The 21,561-nt window shown below is 39.7% G+C and overlaps 1 protein-coding gene across 5 annotated transcripts; it reads left to right on the forward strand.

Annotated features, from left to right (window-relative positions):
- Positions 1–5,894: 5,894 nt before the first annotated feature.
- On the forward strand, positions 5,895–21,191 carry LOC121388922 (zinc finger protein 883-like). 5 transcript variants are annotated; one of them, XM_041520466.1, is made up of 3 exons: positions 5,895–5,921; positions 11,000–11,057; positions 18,271–21,191. In XM_041520466.1, exon 3 carries the CDS (start codon positions 18,571–18,573, stop codon positions 20,392–20,394), a length of 1,824 nt encoding a protein of 607 aa, XP_041376400.1. In that variant the 5' UTR covers positions 5,895–5,921; positions 11,000–11,057; positions 18,271–18,570; the 3' UTR covers positions 20,395–21,191. The 5 variants fall into 5 exon arrangements, 4 of the variants coding, with proteins under 4 accessions (XP_041376400.1, XP_041376397.1, XP_041376398.1 ...); XM_041520463.1 differs by having other exon boundaries at positions 5,915–6,048; XR_005960022.1 differs by lacking the exon at positions 5,895–5,921 and adding an exon at positions 9,267–9,596 and having other exon boundaries at positions 20,884–21,191.
- Positions 21,192–21,561: the final 370 nt, after the last annotated feature.

Raw genomic sequence — 21,561 nt, forward strand, 5'->3', positions numbered from 1 at the left:
CAGGTCAATCTAAAGAGGGAATACAGGTCAATCTAAAGAGGGTATATAGTTCAATCTAACGAGGGTATACAGGTAAATATAAAGAGGGTATACAGGTCAATGTATACAGGTCAATCTAAAGAGGGTATACAAGTCAATGTATACAGGTCAATCTAAAGAAGGTATACAGGTCAATCTAAAGAAGGTATACAGGCCAGGGTATACAGTTCAATCTAACGAGGGTATACAGGTAAATATAAAGAGGGAATACAGTTCAATCCAGAGAGGGTATACAGGTCAATCCAAAGAGGGTATACAGTTCAATCCAAAGAGGGAATACAGTTCAATCCAAAGATGGTATACAGTTCAATCTAAAGAGTATATACAGTTCAAACTAAACATGGTATACAGGTGAATTTAACGAGGGTATACAGGTAAATATAAAGAGGGTATAAAAGTCAATGTATACAGGTCAATTTAAAGAGGGTATACATGCATATCTAAAGAGGGTATAGAGGTCAATCTAAAGAGGGTATACAGGTCAATCTAAAGAGGGTATACAGGTCAATCTAAAGAGGGTATACAGGTTAATCTAAAGAGGGTATATAGTTCAATCTAAAGAGGGTATACAGGCAATCTAATTTAATTTAAATTAGCTCCACTGGTTAATTACCTGTGGATCTAACAGCACCCCGTTGGAGCTCATGTACAGTTGACCTTTCATTCGACCAATCAAAACGTTACTTGCAAAATATTGGCAGTGATTTGAAAAGAATTTGAAAACATTCGGGATTATGCCGAGGGTATACGAAATGATTCAGGTGAATTAAGAAGTATGCCGAAAACTAATTTAATATAAAATTTTATATAAAATTTGTTTCAAGACGAAAACCCCACAAAAACTCGTGATAGTATAGCCATAAAATCTGTTTATACTAGTATACAATCCACAGTTTATTACAGTACTGCACTTTCCCCCCTGTTTTTTAATGTTGAAAGAAACCAACAAGTTCGCCTATTGCATAAATAGTCTCGCCCGATATTTTTAGAATTTGTATGCTCCCGAATAACGCTATAAAAGGCGAAGTCTAATTGGTCGACATTTAAATTGTTATTTATAGATGAAATGTCACGTGGACATGGGAGTCCACGCAATGCTGTTAGATCTACTGGTAGACCAGTAGAGCTAATTTTAATCAGATTGGTATACAGGTTAATCTAAAGAGGGTATACAGGCAGTGGTCTCTCCAGTATTCAGGAAAGGGATGTAGGGATTCAGTAGAGCTGGTTCCACTCATAGGGAGGGATGGTACCTAAGATTTGCAGGGTACAAGTACTTCGAAAATGTCTTGTAAATGACGATGAACCTAATTACTCTGGTAGTTCAAGACGATGGCAGGACTTGTGATTTTGGATGGCGACCTAAATAAAATAATGGTGGATATTACTATCGCTACCAATGGATGGCGGGCGTATTGGAAATTAGTCTGAAGAGATGGCGGGCCCGCCATCGCTTATGACATGTAGCGAGACCCCAGTACAGGTCAAGGTATACGGGTCAATCTTGAAAAGGTATACAGGTCAATCTAAAGAGGGTATACAGGAAAAGGTATACAGTTCAATCTAAAGAGGGTATACAGGTCAATCTAAAGAAGATATACAGTTCAACCTAAAGAGGGTATACAGGTCAATCTAAAGAGGATATACAGGTCAATCCAAAGGATATACACTTCAATCCAATGAGGGTATACAGGTCAATCTAAAGAGGGTATACATGTCAATCTAAAGAGGGTATACAGGTCAATCCAATGAGGGTATACAGGTCAATCTAAAGAGGGTATACAGTTCAATCTAAAGAGGGTATACAGTTCAATCTAAAGAGGGTATACAGGTCAATCTAAAGAGGGTATACAGTTCAATCAAAAGAGGATATACAATTCAATCTAAAGATGGTATACAGGTCAATCCAAATAATATACAGTTCAATGCAATGAGGGTATACAGGTCAATCTAAAGAGGGTATACAGTTCAATCAAAAGAGGATATACAATTCAATCTAAAGATGGTATACAGGTCAATCCAAATAATATACAGTTCAATGCAATGAGGGTATACAGGTCAATCTAAAGAGGGTATACAGTTCAATCAAAAGAGGATATACAATTCAATCTAAAGATGGTATACAGGTCAATCCAAATAATATACAGTTCAATGCAATGAGGGTATACAGGTCAATCTAAAGAGGGTATAGAGTTCAATCTAAAGAGGGTATAGAGTTCAATCTAAAGAGGGTATACAGGTTAATCTAAAGAGGGTATACAGGACAATCTAACGAGGGTATACAGTTAAATCTAAAGAGGGTATACAGTTCAATCTAAAGAGGGTATACAGTTCAAGGTATACAGTTCAATCTAAAGAGGGTATACAGTTCAAGGTATACAGTGCAATCTAAAGAGGGTATACAGTTCAATGAAGCGTGAGACCACGACTCCGACCTCTCTCTGTTATCAACAACCTTTAATGTTCAGCATTTAACAGCCGATGATTATTATTAATTAAATCAGTGTGCTCTAGGGGTGTCGTTAACCTAAACAAACTTTTACTTTAAACTGTAAGCAACTTGCTTTGGTAAATACAATGAATTAATAAGTACTTCAGACACCATTTTCCTTGATTAATTTTAAGAACGTGCTACATGTTACTATTGTCATCTATGATATATGATTTGGTGGTATGCACCATATACTTTAGATTACATTGTACACGATCGAATTCACAAACAAAAACAGAATCATTTGGCCAGTATATTCAGTTATGTGCTTCATTTCTGGACGATCGTTTGACCTGGAAGAATGAATTATGGTTTTATCGCCATAGTAACAGTACTTTGGTAACGCTCGACATAGAGACATGCCCATTGAGTCAGTTATAGGGTATTAATCTCACGAAAGAACTACATGGATATTTATTACAGGGATAGGCTATTGTTCGGTGGACGTTAGACATAAATTTGCGTCAAAGGCGTATGAGATGGGATTTAGGGGTGAGGAAAGGGCTGTCGCTTTCTTTCATGGCTAGGATTAATTAAAGCGGCAGTATCCGGAATATTTTTTATTATTTAAGCATATAGAAAAGAAAATCCAATTACGTTTGGTGCATATATAACGCCGCACTCCGCACTGGTTTCACTACGCTTGCTTATCCAGGTCAAAATCAAAGCCAGTATTTCGAAAGTGGGACATTTTTGACGGGCTCCTAACGATCTCGGTTTTCATTGGCTTATCACAAGTGTGGAATTCCCCAACAAGAAGATCACGTGAGATTTCGCAATTTTTAAACAAATTTAACTGTCTTGATTGAAGGGTCGTCTCATATCTCCAAAACATATTTATATCCATAGAGGTATGGTACAACGCCTTTCCAGGGGTCCGTGGGTGGGGGATTTGCCTTGAAATTTTGATAGTGGCCAGCTGTTGGCATACGCGTTACATGTAGGGGGGTGTTACTAATTACGTAACGCTCTAGGGCTAGAGGAAGAGGGTACTGTGTTCGATTTACGTAACATTTTTCAAGACTATATGTTATTTTTATTCATTACTTAGACCTAAAAATGTGGGTTTTTTGGAAATGCGCGGCCAGTCTAGGATCGATCCCCATCGGCGGGTATATAAAATGGTATACCATGGTATGTGATATCCTGTCTGTGGGATGGTACATATAAACGATCACTTGCTAAAAAAAAGTAGCGGATTTCCTAGGCGCGTGTGCAGGGATTTCAGCGGGGTTGGGGTTATAGACTGTATTGAGCGAAATTTATATGGGGCCATGCTCCCCTAGAAAATACATTTCCATTTTTTTTTAAGCTTGGGCAAGTAAGGGTTTCGACCTCCAATACCCTCCCCCTGCACATGCACCCGATTCCTCTCTAAGATTATATGTCAAAATTACCAAATGTTAGACATCCAACAGCAGATGGAAGGATAGGTTATGTTTTATTTAACGACGCACTCAACACATTTTATTTACGGTTGTATGGCGTCGGATGATTATTAAATCAATATGCTCTAACTTTGATGTCGTTAAACACACACACACACACACACACACACACACACATTTGTCGATTTTAACACGTAAAATTAAAAAGTGAAAACGTTCATTGTCTACTTTAATATATTTTATTTTAAAAATATATACATGATTAATGTGTTACTAGTATACATACTAAACTTTAAAATTTCTACTAACACTTTATAAACTAATAATTCTGAAATAGGAAGGTACGATTGTCGATAATACGTTGTCAAAATCAAACCGGTTTTAACGAAAGACTAGTACCGTATCCTCAACCGAACGTTCTTCGTACAGCGCAAGATTTCTCTTTTAATTTTTTGAGACGAACCCTACAATTTGAAATCGGCAAACGCACGTGTTAACTGAAACTGACAACAGACTGTCATTTGTGCTTTGCCGAGCTATGGCAGCACAGGCGACGAATCAAGCGTATAGCCTACTTTTGACGATCTCCGTTCATAGCGAACACACACGAGTTTTTTAAAAGTGCATTTGAGCTTATATTTCATATTTGTACATGATGTTATAATATGGTAACCAGATACTGTAACTTTAACTAAATATTTTTCAGGAAAACCCCACCAAACAAACCCTCAACAAAAAACAAAACCCAATGTAAAAGTGAGAAATATAGCACCTGTAACTATAGTTCATCAAGATTAACCTCAAATGCACTTTGAAACTTTGAATATTTTCGGTACATGCAAGCCGTCAAACGACAGCATATGAGTTTATTATTGTACAATAGTTATTTACAGGCTTATTCGAGGTTAACCTTGATGAACTATTTTAACTGTAATACCCCATATTCAAATGTTTTCACACTAAGTGCAATAGCGGATCCACCGTGAACTCGAACAGGGGTCACAACGGGGCTGCGGAGCTGGTGGGTGGGGTAGGGGTAGTAGTAATTTTTTTGTATTTTTTTCCAAAAGTGGCAGGGGCGGATGCAGAATTTTTCTAGGGACGGGTTGCAACGCTTTAAAAGAGCACATACAATATTCAGAAGTACACGAACATCTTCATGGTCATTTTCCACATACATTTTATGTCAAACTGACCATTGTAAGCATGTTTCCCCACTAAAAAACATAATTAAAAAATATTTTATATTCATCTGCTAAACACTGGAATATTTGGGGCACTTCGACTTTGGGGGAAGGGGGTGCTCCGCTCCAACACTCTCGAGGATAATTCAGGGGCGTAGCGTGATCTCGACCGGGAGGGGGGGGGGTTCGAATATGAACCAAGTGGACGTTTTTCTATTGTTTTTGCACCACCAGAAACTCCATTCAGCGGGAGGGGGGGGGGGGGGACCCTATCCGACGCCCCTGTAATTCTTACGATTAAATTAATACAACAAACTAAACTGAACTGAATTAACCTCGCGAACATTTCTTAGTCTTACTAATATGCATTAGCGTTTGTCGGGTGGTGGTGGTGGTGTGGGTGGAAGCTGTGACCCTCATCTCCTTCCAGTACGGGTGGCCCTTCGATATAAAACCCTGGCTACACCAGTGCCTACGCAACCCCCAACTCCGACTTCAGCGGTCCTGATAAGCAAACAATAAAAAAACCCACTATAATTTTGAATGCTCACCTCTAACATTGTAACAGAACATCACAGTAGTTAGCTGTCGTCATTAGATCCAACAGTATTAGATCCATGCACAGATGTTTTACATTTATACACATTTAAAATAAATATGCTTATAAATGTCAAAAAACGATTCTGTTCGCACATTTGTGAAGTTAAATTTATATCCAGAATAATGTACATAGTATCGCTTTGGCATCAATAAGCATATTGAAACGTCGACGTCATAGCATTGTTGACGTCACGCCAAAGGAATTTTGACATTTTTATGGTAACGTTTTCGTCCATTTTCGTTTAAAAAACAAACAAAAAACCACCCCACCCCATAACAATATTAGAAATGCGCACCCCAGCACCCTCCCCTTGCAGGCCTGTGATACCCACTCGAAGACCAAAATGTACGTTTTTCTTTGTTTTACTCTATGCATTATGTCTGCACTATGTAATGTGTAGGGGCGGAACGTATAGCCCAAGGTACGTTCGCTTGATCGGAGGGTACGGGTGGGGTTGGTGGGGTGGGGGGCAGGGTAGAATGTGCCCCCACTCTTTAGCAGCAGCTATACATGTGTGTGTGTGTGTGTGTGTGTGTGTGCCCCCCACACGTTTTGGTACCTTCCTAAGCCCGTGGCCAGTGATCGACAAGTGGTGTCAAAAAGGCTGTGGTATGTGTTATCCTGTCTGCGGGATAGTGCATAATATTATAAAAGATCCCTTGCTATTATCATCGAAAAGAGTAACCCATGGCGTGGCGACAGCGGGTTTAATTCTCTCTATGGCCCGTAACCACTTGTGTATAACCGTATTTAAACTGTGTTGTGCGTCGTTATATAAAACATTTCTTTCTTTTACAATTATATGTAATTGTTGATTCTATTCGTGTGCTATTTTAATTACGCGCCTACTGGGTAGCACCTACGAATTTTTTTTTTTTTTTTTTTTTAGGAAAGATGTTTATCGACACCTAACTTAGGAAATTAGTAGGTAGAATCAGTGAATATTAAGACTTTTAGCTTTAATAATCCATGCGCCTATACCCCCCACTCCGAAAAAAAGGAAGAAAGAAATTGCAACTAAATTGACATTAAACAAGCTCATCACTAATTCAGTAAATACGATAAAATATTGTCAAATAGGCAGTGCCTGATTTATAAGGGGGCAAAGGGACCCCCTGCCAGAGCCCCTCCCCCCCCCCCCTCCCTCGACTAAAGACTTCCTTTATAACAAATGTTTTAATAATTATAAAATTAGTTTATTGTTTTTTATTTGTCATGTAATTTAATGTCTATATTGAGGGGACCCCGAACCTGAAGTGCCCCGGGCCCCCAAGGTCTAAATCCGGCCCTGCAAATAGGATATAACTGAGATGCGAAACAAACGTTTGCCTTCAGACATTTTATTTCCCCTTCACCGCTATATATTCAAAATACGTAGGGGATATTCAAATATAACAGAGACGTATTAATTTTTATTGCAATATTAATTAATGGTAAAACACAAGCATTCGTGTGACAAGGGATCTTGGTATTAAAGATTATTGCCAGGATAGTGACGTAGGTCCAGATGAGACACAGAGAGGCAACAGGTGTGGTGCTTGTCAATTTGACGTTTTCAATATTTGCACTAGTAACGGATAAAACATCAGCGGTTCGCCAAGCACGCACGATTTAAATCCGACGTGGCATGCTCCTGATTAAACATCCAACAACGTTTTGGGGGATGCTGTCCCATTCCTCATGGAGAGCGGCCCCTAATTCAGCCAAATTGGTTGGCTGGCGTTGACGTTCACGGAGACGTCGTACAATGATGTCCCACATGAGCTCAATCGGTGAAAGGTCTAGACTTAGGGCTGGCCATGGTATTGTGGTGATTTTCTGTTGCTGTAGATACAGTGACCAGTGGACTCCGGTGAGGTGTGCACACTGATAATATTCTTTCTTGTTTGTTACTGGAACACTAAATCATAACCTTGCTGTCACATTCTTTAGAACATTGTCTAACTATTTAACAATGCGATGTCTCAAACGTCAAGGAAAGAAAGAAGTGTTTTATTTAACGACGCACTCAACACATTTTATTTACGGTTATATGGCGTCAGACATATGGTTAAGGACCACACAGATTTTGAGAGGAAACCCGCTGTCGCCACTACATGGGCTACTCTTCCGATTGGCAGCAAGGGATCTTTTATTTGCGCTTCCCACAGGCAGGATAGCACAAACCATGGCCTTTGTTGAACCAGTTATGGATCACTGGTCGGTGCAAGTGGTTTACACCTACCCATTGAGCCTTGCGGAGCACTCACTCAGGGTTTGGAGTCGGTATCTGGATTAAAAATCCCATGCCTCGACTGGGATCCGAACCCAGTACCTACCAGCCTGTAGACCGATGGCCTGCCACGACGCCACCGAGGCCGGTTCAAACGTCAAGGACGTCTCGTGGCTGCAGGCATGCTCCAAGTTGGCACCACCTAGAGAATTTTGGCCCGCAGATTTAATGTGTCACAATCTGTCATTTGCCGATTATGGGCCCAATATAGACAAAACCAGAAATGTGGATGATCGTCCCCGTTCAGGACGGCCAAGGGCCCCAACTCCGGTTCAGGACCGCAGTCCAGTGGTAAAGCGCTCACTTGATACGTGGTCGGTCTGGGATCGATCCCCGTCGATAAGTCCATTGCGCTATTTCTCGCTCCAACCAGCGCACGCCTGGTATATCAAAGGCTGTGGTATGTGCTATCATGTCTGGGAGATGGTGCATATAAAAGATCCCTTGCTACTAATGGTAAAATGTAGCGGGTTTCCTCTCAAACACTATGATAAAATTACCAAATATTTGACATCCAATAGCCGATAATTAATGAATCAATGTGCTCTAGTGGTGTCGTTAAACAAAACAAAATTACGGCCCCTGGAAGATGGAATGGCTGACTATAGACAGCGATCATGAGGCTACGTCACGATATAGGTCGGCGAACTTAGAATTCTGCTGTCCGAAGTTTATCGAAGTTTAGCTGAATGTGGGTGCTGTCGGGTTCTTTCTGTAGTGAGTATTAGTTATTGATATCTGGATTAATTTTTTTTTTATCAAGTACCTCGAAAATTATCGATGTCAAGGGCGTAGCGTCACCTGGGGGAGGGTCGAATATGAACCAAGTGGACCCTTTTTCTATTTTGTGTTTGCAGCACCAGAAACTCCATATGTATTAACCTGTTTGGTTTAGTTCTGAAAGCTAACCATTTGCTTCAGTGGGGGGAGGGGGGGGGGGGGGTCGTCCGAACCCCCTACCCCCAGCCTACGCCCCTGGATGTAAATGTATTTGACCTCAAACATTTGATTGTTGTGGTATCAGAGCGGGAATCTTATTTTTGACTACTCTTTGGTGGGCTGCGATTGAAAGAAAATTGCATAGCTTGGTCTCCGACTGTGTAATGAAAGCGTATAACTGTCCATATGTCCGTCCAGGGCCTCTATTTTCGAAACCATCTTAGGGCTACGAAATCGTAAAACCATCGTATGTTGTGACGTCACAACAGCTCACGCCATAGTGACATCATAGCTTACGATGGTTTTACGATTTCTTAAGACTATGACTGCTTCGAAATTATAGGCCCAGCTCTCGAGTACTCGGGCTAAAACAATCGGTGCAGTTTGTCATGATCTTTGAGCGGGAACATTATAAACGCACATTGTGCACTTACTTTGAGTTTTATATCTCATTTCATTCAATAATGATTGATTATATCCCCTACTTATTTTTAACAGTATATTATAATTATACGACAGCAGTCCGCGTTTTCACTACGTCCTGGTACGTATCTACACCGAGTCCGGTTTTCAGCACTTTCGTTCACTTCCTCCTGATAAACAAGACTGGCGAAGTTGCAGCTGTTGTTGTTTCTGTAGATGTTTGTTTGTATTTAAAAATATGTATCAACACATCTGAGTGGTAAGTCGGTGAAATATGATCTTAATTTACAGAGCCAGTAATTACCACGATGTCCAAGAATCGAGAAGGAAATTTGTAGTGTAATGGTCGATACCGTGTATTCTGTTATGTATTTTTGTCCCCGTTCGATATGTGCACCAGAGAAAACCTCGAAGTGCTTAGGCACGTGGATACTTTCATTCACTGCTGGTAGTAAGTTAGTCTTGTAGCAGAAAAATAATAATACAATTGCTAGAAGTCAATGAAAGATGTTCTAACTTAAATTTCAAGTTGAAAAAAACATAAGTAATATGCTATGAAACAGATGGAGTTGTGAATAATAGACCACTTACTACTTAGGGGCCATTCAGATATGATGTAACGCTCAGGGGGTTTGGGGGGGGGGGTGTAAGTCCAAGCGTTATGTGGCGTTACAAGGGGTGGGGGGATGTATTGAATAGCATTACGTAACACAGTTTTGTTTTCTCTTAAACATGCCATGACAACAATATATAATGTAGGTTTTTAGAGGTAAACGTAAACCCAAAACAATTATAAATCAAGCTGAAATGTTTTAATACACCAGGCATTTTAATATTGTATTTATATGTTGGTGATCAATTAAAATGGTACAAGTGAAAACCTGCGTTTTTTCCCCATTGTACAGAAATACACCACTTTATTCTTTAATGACGTCATTGTAGTACACATGGGTATAAATAAACATTGTCACGTTGCTTTGTCTGTGTTTTGGGGGGGGGGGGGGTGCATCTCTGAGCATTACGTAATATTTTTGGGGTGTATGGTCTAGCCTTACGGGGCGTTACAAGGGGGTGGGTGGGTGTCTAATTTTGACAAAAATAGCGTTATATATTTGAATGGCCCCTTAGTAAATAAAACATACAGTGTTTGCACTTTGCGGTCACCCGGTCACCCCGAGCGAATGAAAACAACATCGGGCAAATCAAAACCTTATTATGAGTTGCCCGCCTGGTGACCGAAATTTCGCACTTTCGTTACAGCGCACCGGCCTCGGTGGCGTAGTGGTTAGGCCATCGGTCTACAGGCTGGTAGGTACTGGGTTCGGATCCCAGTCAAGGCATGGGATTTTTAATCCAGATACCAACTCCAAACCCTGAGTGAGTGCTCCGCAAGGCTCAATGGGTAGGTGTAACCCACTTGCACCGACCAGTGATCCATAACTGGTTCAACAAAGGCCATGGTTTGTGCTATCCTGCCTGTGGGAAGCGCAAATAAAAGATCCCTTGCTGCTAATTGGAAAGAGTAACCCATGTAGTGGCGATATCAGGTTTCCTCTCAAAATCTGTGTGGTCCTTAACCATATGTCTGACGCCATATAACTGTTAATAAAATGTGTTGAGTGCATCGTTAAATAAAACATTTCTTTCTTTCTTTCGTTACAGCGCATTATTTCAGAAAGTCCAAAATGTAATGGTCTTAACGCTCACATGGGAAACCTTGGTACGTAACAGACAATTTAGTGCTCATTTGAAGGGTTAAAATAGTAATAAAAAGCTGGCTCTTTGCATAACAACTTCCTCTTTATAAACATTGATATACTTTTAGAACTGAGTTGCGTATGCCCATTAAAAAATTGCATGGGCAAGTCAAAGTGCTGACATGACTCGCCCAAATGGCAAGTAAAACAAAATGAGTGATTTCCTTAGAAATTAGACACGGCATGGTAGACCAAACACTTTTGGGGCATTTTCACCATTTTCGAGGCACTTGTTCGTCATTAAAAATACACAAAAATTAATTGAAATAAACATTAATGTAATTTATGTGCTTGCTTTAATAAATGAGCATATTTTATTCATTAATAATACCTTTTCTGGTGTTTTATAAAGGCAATTTTAGAATTAATTACTGAAAAAGGCTTGTTGAATCTCAGGGCAGCATAGTGCTGATTAAGGCAAGATGGTGCTAGACTATTGAGGCATGGTGCTGCACCATGCTAAAACAAGCTAGGGAAAACACTAAAAATTCAAAATGCACACTTGAACATACATGTATACATACTGTTACATAGTGAATCGAATTTACCAAGTTCAATTTTTTTTTCCTAAAATGCATATGCTTAGGCATTTTAAATGTATGTAGTTGCATGCGTGTACATATATGTTTGTATTTGTTTGAAACATATTTTATTGTTTTTTAAAGAACAAATGGATTAGGCACAAGTTATACAACTTACTAGGCCTTCTCCAAAATACATGTACATACATATTACGACAGTAATATATTTTTGCAATTTAAATATGAAAAGAAATAAATATTATTGAAAAAAAGAAAGAATAAAAGAAACAGAAAAAAAGAGACGCAATAAAGTTTTCTATGTGTTCTATAATTAGACAGCAGATTTGATAAAGGAAAACACAAAACACAAACAATGCATCGCAATGATTACATAATGGCTACACAAATAATAATAATAGCAATAAAATAAATAAATAGTAATAATTTTAAAGATCCATACTTTATTTACTAATTAAGGGAAACGTTTTGTGTCATTTATATACTTATGTACATGAAAAAATATTTCTTTATTGTCTTCTTTAACCATTTAAAACTAGTTGTAAATCTGTTGGGTGAAATTTTTGCAATGAATCCCTCAAAATGTGTTGCAGAAATGAGTGAATGTGACAGATTCTAAAGCTGCAGTCTGTATTTAAACTTCTTGTTTTTAAAATTAATATTATTATTGTTTGCATGAATTAGTAATAGACGGTTGGTAGAACACTCGCCTTGGATGTTAGGGTCATAGGATCCGATGTCCTTTGCAGGTCTGTTGAGTTTTACCCCATCCGAACTAGTTACCACAACTGGTAGACTTGAATTTAAAAAATCCCATTGTCGGGGGTGTAGAAATAGAAAATATTTCTCTGACCTGCTGGACCTGAACCAATTAAAATGTATTAGTCTGCCAGAATTTCTGCTAATCTTCCAGCCTATATCTAGAACAATATATTACTGTTTAACAGTATTATAATATATATATATATATATATATCCATACACTGTCTCCACTTCTAATGATATATTATTAAGTACCGGTACCCTTGGTAAGTGATCAGCATCACATGGCAAACATAATGAAGCCCCATTAACTTGACTGACAAATCAATAAATGTTTGAAATATTCTGATATAAATTTTTTCACATTTCTTTCATATAGATTTACAAAATTCAAATGACATCCCGCAAGTATTTAACAGAACAATCTATTCAAAAAGGGGCGAGACGTAGCCCAGTGGTAAAGCGATCGCTTGATGCACAGTCGGTTTGGGATCGATCCCTGTCAGTGGGCCCATTGGGCTATTTCCCGCTCCAGCCAGTGCATCACAACTGGTATATCAAAGGCCGTGGTATGTGCTATCCTGTATGGGATGGTGCATATAAAAGATCCCTTGCTGCTAATCAAAAAGAGTAGCCCATGAAGTGGCGACAGTGGGTTTCCTCCTTCAATATCTGTGTGGTCCTTAACCATATGTCTGATGCCCAGTGTTTCTGCCAGAAAGACATTTTAGGGTATGGCGCTATGGAATTGAATGCAACCACAGTCAACAGGGGGTATGGGGGGCCTCCCCCACAAGAAAATTGGTTACATTTAGAATTAGGGTTAAGAGTCATTAATTTTGTCAAAATGTTAACTTAAAAAAAAAAAAAAATTGGGTATGGCGCCATACCTGTTTTACCCTCTGACAGAAACCCTGGATGCCATATAACTGTAAATAAAATGTGTTGAGTGCATCGTTAAATAAAACATTTCCTTCCTTCCTATTTAAAAGACACTGGCAACATACTTTCAACACCATTTAATATGTATTGATCTTTGACTGACTATTTCCATCGTCTATTAGTCAGACAAAAAACCCAGAGATCGTCCGTCAGACTGGTAGTTGCATTTTTAAACTTTTCTTTCAGAATTTTTACTCTCATTTGGTACTTTCTGCACACCTGATAATGATTGTATGTGCTGTCCTGTCTGAGGAAAAGTGTATATAATTAATAAAAGATATCTTGCTCCTAATTGGGCGTGATTCCTCTGATGACTACAATACCACACAGAATTACCAAATGTTTGACATGGATGACAATAGGCTGCAGATAGCCCATGGTTATTTAATCAATGTATTCTAGTGGTGTTGTTAAATAAAACAAACTTTTGTCAAATATGCTATATAGGCTATCAGGGTTTCTTCCAAACAGAAATGTTTGGTTATAAAAAAGGAAGGAAGGAAATGTTTTATTTAACGACGCACTCAACACATTTTATTTACTATTTACGGTTATATGGCGTCGGACATATGGTTAAGGACCACACTGATATTGAGAGAGGAAACCCGCTGTCGCCACTTCATGGGCTACACTTTTCGATTAGCAGCAAGGGATCTTTTATATGCACCATCCCACAGACAGGATAACACATACCACAGCCTTTGATATACCAGTCGTGGTGCACTGGCTGGAGAGTGAGAAATAGCCCAATGGGCCCACTGATGGGGATTGATCCCAGACTGACCGTGCATCGAGCGACTGCTTTACCACCGAGCTATGTCCCGCCCCATTTTTGGGTATGGTGCTATGGGACCGGCCTCGGTGGCGTTGTGGTTAGGCCATCGGTCTACAGGCTGATGGGTACTGGGTTCGGATCCCAGTCGAGGCATGGGATTTTTCATCCAGATACCGACTCCAAACCCTGAGAGAGTGCTCCACAAAGCTCAATGGGTAGGTGTAAACCACTTGCACCGACCAGTGATCCATAACTGGTTCAACAAAGGCCATGGTTTGTGCTATCTTGCCTGTGGGAAGCGCAAATAAAAGATCCCTTGCTGCTAATCGAAAAGAGTAGTCCATGTAGTGGCGACAGCGGGTTTCCTCTTAAAATCTGTGTGGTCCTTAACCATATGTCTGACGCCATATAACCGTAAATAAAATGTGTTGAGTGCGTGATTAAATAAAACATTTCTTTCTCTTTTTTTTTGGTGCTATGGAATTGAGTTTTTAAAATTGACATATGTGGGTGCCAAAGAAAATGGAATTTAGGATCACATTTTCCTATTTATTCATCCTGCTTTATATATTCCTTCCATGATATGTTATCCTGCTGTACATGATGAAAAGAACAGTTTTATAATTATGTAAACCAACATTAATCATACAGTAATAATAAAGAGTCATTAATTTTGTCAAAGGGTCAACAAACAAAAAATGTAAAATCAGTAAACAATTTTGGGTATGGCGATTTATCCCAAAAATATTTGTTGCGGATGACATTTTACCTCTTGTACCCTCTGGCAGAAACCCTGGCTATGGAGTTGAAGTCTTCAACACATTCAGTGGTGTATAATGTTCAGGGATCATTCCACAGTTAAACTTGACGGTCCAGTTCCATAATTTGGTTGCTTTATTAACTGTCATGTACATACGTGTATATATTTCCATGAAAGACTAAAGGTCTACTGTATGACAGGCCTCGCGTGAGGTCAGAATCTTAGAGCGAAGTCTCTTCTCTCTCACACTTTAAGTTTTGAGAGGGCGAGGTTTTTAACAGGAGGGCGACTTGACTTTTTAATCTAAAAAGAGTTATATCAACCCAATGCGGTTAAATCTGTATTAAACGGTGACACGTGTGTAGTCAAAAGCAACCGCTTAAGACAAGTCGCTGCTGAATACAGGTGCAACTGTTACAATCTGTAAACAAATTTCTTTTCTTTTTTACCGTCAGTACTGCTAATAGATGGTAGTGCTCTAGAGTTTTCGAAAAATCACATTTCCACATGTCGCCTTCTTCAGAAATTTACTGAAATGTAAGTTGTAACTGACAAACACTAATTTAACCATTTGGAATTCATTCTCTCACAATTTTTTCTTCTCTTTTCATTTAATCAAGTACTCCATGCAGAGTATTGTCCTAATGGATTAAAGGGATATTCCCAAGTTAGCTGCAATTTTTCAGATGTTATCGACTAACAGAGACTTTTTGACGATTGTAATTACATACTAAATATATTTTTCTGCATAAAATATTCGTGGCTGTATATTAAACGTGTTTGTGATTGTTCTAATATTTGTACTAGGTTAAATTTCATTTAATTTCCTAAAACAAGACTTTTTCGTACGTACAACATTTTTAAAGAAAAAAATCCAGTTTGGGCTTCTTACAAATATTAAGATGACCAGAAACACATTGAATATACAGGCACTGATATTCTAAACAAGAAAATATATTTAATATGTAAGTTTAATTGTAGAAATATTTTATTAGTCGAGAACATCTTCAATGTTCCTGCTGGGTGAAAATTAAAGGCTAAGCAGCACCACACACTTCAACACCCCCCCCCCCCCCCCCCCAAAAAAAAAAAATGAAAAGCAAAAAAAGTGGTGGGGGTGGGGAGGAGCTTGGTTACCATATTGTTGTGTGTTGGTAGACTTTGTGGAAAGACATACTCCTTATTTTGCCTACAAAAAAGTTTATACGAAATACAAGCAGTCTTTTAATTGAACCGAGGATGTTATCGGTCTGACATTCACGGGCAGTTCCGGTTTTGCTAAACCGATCAAAGTTTTAATATTATTTTAATAAAGATTTCAATATATATACAAAAAACAATAAAGATTTTTGTAAAGTGATCCCCTAATGTCGGATACATTTTTTTTATTTCCATCTTCATCGAATGAATTGATCAGTGTGATAAAATCGCCAGCTCATAAAAAATATAGTATGGTGCTGGAAAATAAAGAGGGGCGCAGAAAAATAAAGTAGGGCGGCAAAATGCAATAGTGGGGCGGGCCGCCCCACTTAAATGGAGCAGCAAACTTAGGAATGTCCCTTTAAGTATTGTTTTTTCCATAGACAACATTCTCACCTATGGCAATTTTTAACCTGTCAATGCCAAGTTTAAACCAGTATCTTTTGCAACAAATATAAAAACTAAAGAGAATCCTTTCAAATGACCAAATAACCCTAAATAAAATGAGAGAAAGGAATAAAGGAACACTTGGCATTGGAGATTGAATGTTCCTGCCAGTGTACCACGACTGGTATATCAAAGACTGTGGTATGTACTGTCCTGTGTGGGATGGTGCATATAAAAGATCCCTTGATACTAATGGAAAAATGAAGCAGGTTTCTTCTCTTAAGATTGTCAAAATTACCAAATGTTTGACATCCAATAACTGATGATTAATAAAGCAGTGTGCTCTAGTGTTGTCGTTAAACAAAACAAACTTTGGAGACTGAATTTAATTCACTAGTAGTGTTGTACATAATGCCTGTACGGAATACAAAAATGTAATGTGGATTGAATGTCAGTAATTGGAGACTGACTGCCAGTAATGTGGATTGAATGTCAGTAATTGGAGACTGACTGCCAGCAATGTGGATTGAATGTCAGTAATGTGAGCCTGACTGCCAGTAATGTGGATTGAATGTCAGTAATGTGGATTAAATGTCAGTAATGTGAAACTGACTGCCAGTAATGTGGATTGAATGTCAATAATTTGAGACTGACTGCCAGCAATGTGGATTGAATGTCAGTAATGTGAGCCTGACTGCCAGCAATGTGGATTGAATGTCGGTAATGTGAGCCTGACTGCCAGTAATGTGGATTGAATGTCAGTAATGTGGATTGAATGTCAGTAATGTGAGCCTGACTGCCAGCAATGTGGATTGAATGTCAGTAATGTGAGCCTGACTGCCAGTAATGTGGATTGAATGTCAGTAATGTGAGCCTGACTGCCAGTAATGTGGATTGAATGTCAGTAATGTGAGCCTGACTGCCAGTAATGTGGATTGAATGTCAGTAATGTGAGACTGACTGCCAGTAATGCAGATTGAATGTCAGTAATGTGAGACCGACTGCCAGTAATGCAGATTTAATGTCAGTAATTGGAGACTGACTGCCAGTAATGTGGATTGAATGTCAGTAATGTGGATTAAATGTCAGTAATGTGAAACTGACTGCCAGTAATGTGGATTGAATGTCAATAATTTGAGACTGACTGCCAGCAAAGTGGATTGAATGTCAGTAATGTGAGCCTGACTGCCAGCAATGTGGATTGAATGTCAGTAATGTGAGCCTGACTGCCAGTAATGTGGATTGAATGTCAGTAATGTGGATTGAATGTCAGTAATGTGAGCCTGACTGTCAGCAATGTGGATTGAATGTCAGTAATGTGAGCCTGACTGCCAGCAATGTGGATTGAATGTCAGTAATGTGAGTCTGACTGCCAGTAATGTGGATTGAATGTCAGTAATGTGAGTCTGACTGCCAGTAATGCAGATTGAATGTCAGTAATGTGAGACCGACTGCCAGTAATGCAGATTTAATGTCAGTAATGTGAGACCGACTGCCAGTAATGCAGATTTAATGTCAGTAATGTGAGACTGAAAAGAAAAGAAAAAAGGTATTACACCATCTTAATCTGACCATCTAAATTCTTGATGACATTTAGCAGAGTTCCCCCAAGAAAACCTTGCAAAATTGATCTGAGCAAGCATTTTTATCATCATTGGCCATTTACTTTGTTATTATCCATACTAAATTGCCGAAGCCAGATTTATCTTAAGTTCGAGGGTTATTAACCTGCTCTTCCTTGTAGCTATAGGCAGATGTAAAAAAAAATGAAAGTGATAATAAATTGATTTTATTTAAAATATATTTTTCAGTTCAAGAGGACACCGAGAGTATCATGCTCACGTGGAGATGGCTGTCAGGAAATATGAAGTACATATAGTGCTTAAATATATAGACGTTTTTAATACCACAGAAGTACGTGGTTAAGACGGAAGAGTTTCATTTGAAATACTCAGTTTCATTCTCAGGGAAATAAATGTTCGAGAGACTGATTTTTATGCTTACGGGCAGTTACTTTTGCTAGTTTTTTTTTTATACATGAGAGGAAATACATCTGTGATAGCAATTTTATATTTCCTGACATTGTGGACATATGGACTTATATAATATACATGTATAGTGAAAGCCATCTGCTTAAAGGTGTTGATTTTAATACTCAAGGAAATAGTAAAAACTCAAAGGCTTATGAAATGGAAGATTTGAGTAACAGGTTTCGTATAGAACCCGATTTTTCCGATGACTCGAATTCGATGGAGCAACATGATTTGTACATTCCGCCAAATAAAGTTGGATGCTTTAATAATCAGTTCATGGCAGGAGGTACCTCAAATCGCCAGGTGCACGACTCGAGAGTTATGCCATGCTTAGATATAGACTCTAGTCGTGAACATTTCATGAAGGATGATCCAAACTCGTATGGTTCTGCAGCCAAATACTCCGATATTGTAGATGGCGAATATGCTTGTGGAATATGTAACCGACGTTTTACAGATCTACCTCGACTCACGAAGCACACGCAGACGCATCAGCAGGAGACGGAGACGGAGACGGAGTCACTGGCGTGTGACACCTGTGGCAAGATGTTCACCGATCTGGAACAGAAGCAGACGCACATGGAAGTCCACAACGGGAGGAAACCCCACCAGTGCGACATATGCAACAAGAGTTTTACCCGTCCGGCGAGTCTACGGGTCCACAAGAAGATCCACCTCGGGGTCCGCGACTACGAGTGCGACGTATGCGGGAAGGGATTCACACAGAACTGGAGCATGATGCAGCACCGAAAGCTTCATTCGGGAGTCAAGCCGTACGCGTGCGACGTCTGCGGGAAGACGTTCAGTCGCCAGTCGAACATGCGCGTGCACAGGGCCGCCCACGTGGACGCGGAGCACGACCAGCGGTACAAGTGTGCAGAATGCGGCGAGGGATTCCTTCAGCTGGCTGGTCTGCGGGGACACGAGAAGATCCACGCCAACATCAAGGCGTACCCGTGCGACCTCTGTCCCAAACGCTTTGCCGTTTACTCCTATTTACACAGACACCGCAAGCTGCACGATGTACAGGCCTCGGCCGAATCCCCCTTCACCTGTCCTTGTTGCGGGAAGGGTTTCGCCTGCTTCGATTACATGCGCAGACACAGAAAAAACAGCAAGTGTGCTGAAAAGTTGCAAGACCCGTCGTCGTCGTCTTCAACTTCCGCCACTTTCGTCTGCGACACTTGCGGAAAGAACTTCACGATCTACGCGTATTTCATCAGGCACATGAAGATTCACGAAAATGTGGACAATTCCAAAGGCGGTTCGCATTACACCTGCGACGTCTGCTATAAGCCGTTTTCGTGTTACGACCACTTACGGAGACACGCGAAGATACATGAAGAGGAAAACGAACCCGAAGACGTCTTACCGTACGTCTGCGACACGTGCGGAGATTCGTTCGCCGTGTATGACTCTCTGCTCTCCCACAGGAAACTCCACGAAACCACAGACATCGCACAAGAGGGCACCCCATACACGTGCGACACGTGTGGAAACAACTTCGCTTGCTACGATTATCTCCGCAAACACAGGAGGATTCACGAATACGTGGACAACCCGGATGAAGTACCCACAGCATCTGGCGAAGCAGAGGGTAAAGGCCACGGGCCACCTTACACCTGTGAGACTTGTGGCAAGAAATACATGCTTCGAGGCTTTCTCCTGAACCACCAGAAAGTCCACGAGCTCGTAGACAACGCAGCAGAATCGAGAGACGGCGATAAACTGGAGGAACGTTCGTACATGTGTGTAGTATGCAACGGTTCCTTCGCGACCAAACAGATTCTGCAGCGACATGTCAACAGTCATTTAGGAGGCAAGCCGTTCGTCTGCACACTCTGTGGAAAGTCGTTCACCCAGCAGCGCAGTCTTCGAAGACACAAAATCACCTATCATTGAAGAGACTGTCCTGGGTGTTTTGCAGAAAATTACAACAAAATTAACTACAAAAATTGCATATATCAAATACAGATTCTTGTTTAGACTATAAATGTCTATAAAAAATTTATTCAATTTATTTCTGATGGTCCTACTGTTACTATGTAGCCCATACTGGATTTGGACCCTAACCCTACTTTCATATCTACGAAAAGGAAAATATATTGGAAAACAAAACTTAAGTTTGACCCTAGTTCAAACACTAGGACGACCAGAAACGCATTTAATATACAACCACTAATGTATGCATATATTTGTTTACAATATATACAGAAATTATAGTTTTTAACAGTGTGAAATTTGTTTCTGAATGTATGTGGATGGAAATAAATATGGTAGCACACCCACGCCAATGGCGTAGGCAGCATGAGGCAGTCGGGGCGCTTGCCTCGTCTGGGATTTCCCCAGATTTATTTTATTTTTCCCATGACACTGATATTTATTTTACAGGTCTAGGTTTGCCTCGGCGTTTTTTCCTCTCTGGCTACGCCCCAGCACACTAAGGGAAAGGGTGACTCCAACCAAAGTTCTCATCCATTGTGTGATGAAATCAACGTGTCACTGGCGGTCAATCTCATATTATTCTAGAATTAGCTTTTTGGTGAATTTATTATAATTATACTGATGCAGAAAAATATGGAAACAGTTCCATTTCGTATCGTGTTTATGTCCCGAGTGAAATTATTTTGAATTGTTACGAGCTTTAGCGAATGACAATGAACATTATTTTACGAGGGAAATAAACATGATACGAATTGGTAGTGAGTTTAATATCCTATTTATTACCCACAATCGATCGTAATTTATATCACTAAACTCGTTTGGTTGATGTTCCTGTTGTAGTGTGCCAATCGATGACGTAATAGTTACTACCATTATTACCTTTATTTATTCTAAACAATACATTGTTTCAGCCAGAAGTAGCGCACATTATTAGAGAAACATGTACCTTTAATAACTTGACAAAATCATTTCTCGTTTATTAGTGCCGGAATGATGTATAATGATGCAGGGTTTGGGACGTCGGATACCCCCCCCCCCCCCCCCCCACACACACACCTTCAAGCAATCTTTTTTAAAATGTATTTTTCGGGAGAGCATGTCCCGAACACCGCCTAAAAAGATCAT

The sequence above is a fragment of the Gigantopelta aegis genome, chromosome 14 (genome assembly GCF_016097555.1).
Source record: "Gigantopelta aegis isolate Gae_Host chromosome 14, Gae_host_genome, whole genome shotgun sequence".
Classification (NCBI taxonomy): Eukaryota; Metazoa; Mollusca; class Gastropoda; order Neomphalida; family Peltospiridae; genus Gigantopelta; species Gigantopelta aegis.

What these genes read in the sequence shown, in the direction of transcription:
- LOC121388922 (XM_041520466.1), top strand. Translation starts at nt 18,571, where the DNA reads ATGTATAGTGAAAGCCATCTGCTTAAAGGTGTTGATTTTAATACTCAA.